Raw genomic sequence first — 6196 nt, forward strand, 5'->3', positions numbered from 1 at the left:
TGTGACATGCACAGGAATCTTCAGTGTACCTGCTCTGGCAGTATCAATATTTTGGAATGGTGGTTTATTCATCTCATGACGTGAATTTGCAATCCATATATAGCAATGGCAGAGTTAATATTTTAAGTTTTCTAAATAGTGGATGACATGGTTCATTATGATTTGCAATGCACCATATTTTAAATGATTTTTTTCTGTATTTTTAGTATCTGCACTATATTTTTGGAGTTACCCTAAAAACAATACCATAACTAATAATGAATTCAAAGTAGCTTGTATATGTTACTTTTCCAGTGTCAATGTAAATTGCAGTTGATAATATTTGCACTGGAAATGCAAAGCTGCTCAGTTTGCTTGCTAGGTAGTCAATATGTGGTTGCCAGCTCAAATTTTTATCTATATTTAAACCTAAGAACTTGACGGAGACAACTTCTTCTATATCTTAGTCGTCATGAACAATCTTAATCTGCTCACATTTTAACTGGTTTTGAATTGCATCATGTCAGTCTTAGATATATTTAGACTCAACACCTTTAGCTGAAATCAAGTTCTAAGGTACTGAGGATATTGATTCCAGACACATTACAGGCAACATACAAAGTAGAATATTCATAATGCATCTTTATTTTTGTTGTTTGGCTTTTATGTACTCTGTCGGACTGTAAAAGCAAGTTTGGGAATTTGTTCTGAATCGTGATTTTCAACTAAGACAGAAGTACCATCTGCAAACAGACCTGACGGGAAGCTGATATTTAATGGGAAGTCATTAACACACAAGAGAAATAGGACTGGGCCTAATATGAAGCCTTGTGGAACACACTGAGCTAATTTTTTTTTCTTTCCAGTCAGAAATATAATATGCGCCATTTAAAGAGATGCTAACTCTTTGCTTTCTATTTGATAAGTAGGATTTAAGCCATTGTATGGTACTGGCGGTAATGCCATGCTTTTCAAGTTTGTAAAAAAGCATTGCACAGTTTACAAAATCAAACGCCTTTGTGAGGTCACAGAAAATTCCTGCCACCTTATTTCTCCTGTCTAATGATATACTTATTTTCTCACTGTAACTGTTCACTGCATCTATGGTGTTTTTCCCCTCATGAAAACCAAATTGATTGTTTAGCTTAATAGAATAATTTCGGGTGAAGTATTGGAGTTGGGCGAAAGCAAGCTCTTCAAATATTTTAGATATGACTGGAGAATTGAGATAGGACAATAGTTTCCTATGATCTCTCTTGATCCCTTCTTAAAGAGTGGTTTGACTTCACTGTATTTCAGTACCTTTGGAAAACAGCCCATTTCATAATATTGATTTATTATATGATCTAGTGGGTTTGCAATTTTATTTTGTACCACTTTAATAACTTTGGTAGAAATTCTGTGCCAACCTGCAGATTTTTTTGTTTTTAATGTTAGGATTGCATTTCCTACATCCTCCAGGGATACTTTTAAAAATTTTGTAAAATTTTCAGAGTTTTCATTTAGGCCAAAGGGATTTACTTTTTTGTGATAACGTGTTACATCTGCATCAGACTTTGCTACATTTATAAATAATTCATTAATGTACTTGAGTTGAATTTACAATAGAATTTCCTTCAATGAAAACTTTTGAAATTTCTTGATTACAGGCTCTAACACCTAATCCAGATTAAATAACTGACCACACAGCCTTTGTCTTATTTTTATGGTTTAAAATATGCCAATTGTTTTGCTGCCTTGTTAACTCTTTAAAAATGGTTTTATGAAGTCTAAGATACACAATAAAATCCATAGCTTCACTATATTTTAATTCTCTATGCAATTGCCTTTTCCTTACACTGTAAATATTTATGCCCTGGCTAATCCACTTTAATTTATTTGTAATTTTATTGCTGTAGAGCATAGGTGGAAATGTTTCATTAAAAACACCAAGAAAACTAGTAATTTTTTAAAGTTTTCATCTCTTGAGTTACAATGATAAAAAGTTCATTTTTTCTCTTTTAGCTTATTACTAAATATTAGCAAATTTTCTTTGCTTAAGTTCATTTTCATAATGGTTCTTTTTACCTGAAATGTTCCTGTCTGTCTGCGGCAGCACAATGAACAATGCACAGTGATCTGAAATACACAGATCTAGACAAAATTTATACGCATCTTCATATACAAAGAAACAAATAATTAGAACATTATCAATACATGCTGCTGATTGGCCACTGTCTCTGGTAGATTCAAAGAAATTCAATTTGAAACCATACCGGTATTTCTTTACAAGTCAGTGAATTTTGAAGCGTAGCTACTCTCACATGTGATATCAATATTAAAATCAGCAGCTATTATAGTTTTTTTTTTCTTTTTTCCCCTACAAAGGTCTCCTAGCACAATTTGAGGCTTAGATAAGAACAGTTCTGTTGTTTACCTCCTTGGGATTATGTATATTGAGATCATTATAACATTTGCTCTTGAGTCCACTATTTTTATGCAACAACTCTAGTAGAGTATGCATTCTTCATTTAAATAATTAACACAATTTCTGGTCTCATAATTTATATCACTATGTAGAAGTAGGCTATATGGGAGCCTCCAAGTAACTTGTTTCTTCTGCTAAAGCTACTTGCTAACCTGAAGTTCCCCATTTTGTTTAAAATTTTACTTGTGTTCTCAGTAAACCAGAGTTCATTTAACACTTACCATGCTAAGCACTTAACTGCATGCCACTCCCTGTGTGCTGGATGATTTTTTCTATTTTCAACAGACTTTAAATAGCTGTAAAGGACGTTTAGTTAGAGATACATAAAAACTACAGGTATGGTTTAAAACTTTAAGGTTTCAACTTTACATGGGTTAACAGTCATGTGTATGGGGCATATACTGTTTCCAAGAAGTGATGCGGATTTCTCCTCGATTTTGCGAAAATAAATTTTTGTTAAAAATTTATTTTTATTACTTTATTCAATTTAAATTTTGGAAAGTGATCATTTTACACTGAAAAGACATTTGTTATACCACTTGCAAATAAAGCATAGCTACATACACATGCACTATTTTGCATAGTGAACAACAGGGTGATAAAGCTTGAAGCACGGGGTGACACACAAACCTACATTACACTCACTGCACTCATAAAAAGTATCTTTCCTCCCAGCTTTCCCAGTAATGTTCTTTTGTTTTCCACTACACACTACACAACGTATTTGTGCTTTCTTCTTCCCTTCTGCCATTTCCTCACGGTTCGGAAAATGTTTCTGTGACAATCGAGCAATCGTTGCAGATCCATGAGAATCCTCAATTCTCTCTCCTCTCTGTAACACTAATGCATTGCAGACCTCCTGTATAAACTTAGGAGTGCTCAGTTTCTTTTCATTGATGCTATTGACCAAAATACAACCATTGGAAACTGCCATAATTATACAATGGAAGGCAAGCTTTCTCCACCACTTCACTGTTTTGTGATCAAGTGCTCCATATGATAGACGCTGATCAAAAAGGTCTACACCAGCTTTATGTTTGTTGTAATCCAGCACTGCCACTGGTTTCAACTTCTCATTGCCTTCTCTTGTAGCAACAGGCAACATTGAGGATGTGTGCCTGGTACTTATCATCCACACATTCCTCTTGTCTTTCCATCGCAATGCTAGCACATCGTTCTTGCGGCGAAATATTTGTCCACCCTTTTTGAGTTTACCCTCTTTGAGAGCCTTGGGCAATCCTTTTCTGTTTGGCATTACAGTCCCTACAAGACCAGTGTTGGCTCTAGCCAGTTCTTCGGCTAGCTGAACACTGGTGTAAAATCTGTCACCATATACAGTGTGGCTCTTACCTTGGAGTGAGCCGAGCAATCGCTTTACCACTGCAGAAGCACTGTTGTCCAGTTTATCGTCCCTTCCGTGGTAAACTTCAAAGTTGTATATGTACCCAGTTTTGGATTCTGCAACAATGTACAGCTTAATGCCATATTTGTTTGTCTTATTAACCATATAAACTTTGAAACCTACACGCCCTCTGAAAGGACACATACCTTCATCAATGGTTAGCGCTTCACCTGGTTGATAACTATCTTTGAAATTCCTTACCAAATCATCCAGAAGTGGCCTGACTTTATGAAGGGCATCAAAGTCAATTTCACCTTTCTTTTTTTGCTTTGAATTGTCATTTATGTGGAACATAGACAAAATATTCAGAAATCTGTCCCTTGGCATAACATTGGGGCAAAAATTGCAGCTAACCACTGGATCACTACACCAGTGACTGGCCATACTTGGCCTCTCAATGATTGACTTGTGGAGAATAATAGCCAGAAACGTCTTTGTTTCAGCAATTGTTAGCGTCCTCCACTGCTTGAATCTAGAATTGGGCCCTAATTTGTTTTGTGCTCTCAGTGTGGCCAGCTTCTGCCTAGCATATAGATTTGTTTGTTCCCTCATAATTGAAATAACCCTGTCATTTATAAAATGAGGAAAAAACCTAAATATTCACTAGACTGACTGAGTCCTACATTATTTAGCACACCATGAGACCCTGTAAATAACAAAATGTTTGGTGTTTGATCCACTATAGTCCAGTCATCCTGTGAAATGTCACTCAATCTTGGCCTCTTTCGATGGTGAGTGGGGGGCAACACAGGCGGTGGCTCACCTTCATCCGACGACAAATCTCTGTCTGAAATAATACAGAACGTAACAGAACAAATCGCAACATGAACTGTCTGTGTTCTGCATCGATTTAGCAAGATGTTAGACCTACCTGGACTATCGTTATTTTCCAGCATTTCGTAATCACTGTCACTATCGAAATCCGAAAAATCATCATCAGTAGCTTCAGCAAGTACTTCTTCAATCATTTTTCGAAGTTTTGCATCCTCAACACTCGCCATTGTGAGTAAGAAGAAGATAAACAAGCAAAAACCAAAATATTAGCGCCAAAATCAACGGTAAACAAACGACAGGACACCACAAAACGCGTAACATACGCGTGAAAAACACACGTGAAATCGTTCGGAAATATATACGGATATATCGCATTACCTCACTAGGTGCTGCGATCTAGTGCAAATATGATGAACTACAAGCATTACAGGACCTACATGTTGTAGCGGGAACGCTAACAATGCGTTTGAAACACTAAAACAATGTGGAATGCGGCGGGACGTAATATTACGGCGGCCGCATTTTCTTCGTTTCCGCTCGCGACGTAATATTACGGCAGCCGCACGGTAAGTGTTAAACAAATAATTCTAGTATTTGCACATTCTGAAAAAATGATTACGAATTCGTCTATTTTCGAGCTTTTATTGTTTGAAGCACTAGTGTTTAAACCATTTGTATTTCCGTGCATGGCATATTTAATTTGACTATTACTTATATGCTTTATCACATTTCTTGCCAGATAATGGTTTGGTTTTGTCTTTCTTAATTCTACACAAGTATTTCCACCCCATCACTTCTTATCAGTTTCCTTTATTTTTTATGATCTGACAAGTACTTGTGAACATCTTACTGAATATTTTAGAGCCAAACCTATTCAGATGTTGACCATCTTTGGTACGACACTTTGCACTTCGAAATTTATTGGGATCAAAGAAAACGACTTCTAGTTTATTGCACTATTCTTTAATATTTCTGTTAATTCTCTGCACTCATCGATCTCCTGTACATAATGCCACTGATTACTATTCTGCAATTCGTGTAGAGGTCTGAATAAGGTTTTTTGTGTGGTTCAATATTTTTTTTTCACTGATATCTCGAAGGGGAATTTGTGCCCACATGGATAAAAACATCTTTTGGGTTTCTTTTACTCTTGTCTGCTGCGTTCTCTTGAGTTTAACACGTTGTTTAGACGTTTCGGCAATTGATGCCTTTTATTGTAGTCAGTTGATGTTGGATCAAAAAATAAATAAATAAATGATACGTCCTGATTTTTGGTCGACCGTCGATTTCGGAGTTTGGAACGACTATGTTTTTCAAAAATGAGTCATCTATAATAAAGAATTCACTTTCGTCTTCTGCAACGCTTCTTTTTGTCTTTTTTGTACGTCACGCAGGTCCACTTATATTTATTTAGTTCTTCCGTATCTTCAGTTTCTTTTTCTTTCGTAAGGGCGGCCGAATGTTTTCTTGGTTTTCAGTTGTTTCAGTTCCCCGTATTTGCCGATGTGGGTCCATCTGATAGTGGAGTTTTTTCACATACACAATGATTTTCACGTTCCAATTCAATATTTTCC

At 36.0% G+C, this 6196-nt stretch overlaps 1 protein-coding gene across 1 annotated transcript; it reads right to left on the reverse strand.

Moving 5' to 3' along the window:
- Positions 1-533: 533 nt before the first annotated feature.
- On the reverse strand, positions 534-4849 carry LOC124722532 (piggyBac transposable element-derived protein 4-like). Its single transcript, XM_047247680.1, has 4 exons — positions 4720-4849; positions 4494-4635; positions 3081-4413; positions 534-659 (listed from the first exon to the last, which is right to left on the reverse strand). Exons 1-4 carry the CDS (start codon positions 4847-4849, stop codon positions 534-536), a joined length of 1731 nt encoding a protein of 576 aa, XP_047103636.1.
- Between the last annotated feature and the right edge of the window lie 1347 nt (positions 4850-6196).

Source organism: Schistocerca piceifrons, chromosome X, assembly GCF_021461385.2.
Source record: "Schistocerca piceifrons isolate TAMUIC-IGC-003096 chromosome X, iqSchPice1.1, whole genome shotgun sequence".
Taxonomy (NCBI): Eukaryota; Metazoa; Arthropoda; class Insecta; order Orthoptera; family Acrididae; genus Schistocerca; species Schistocerca piceifrons.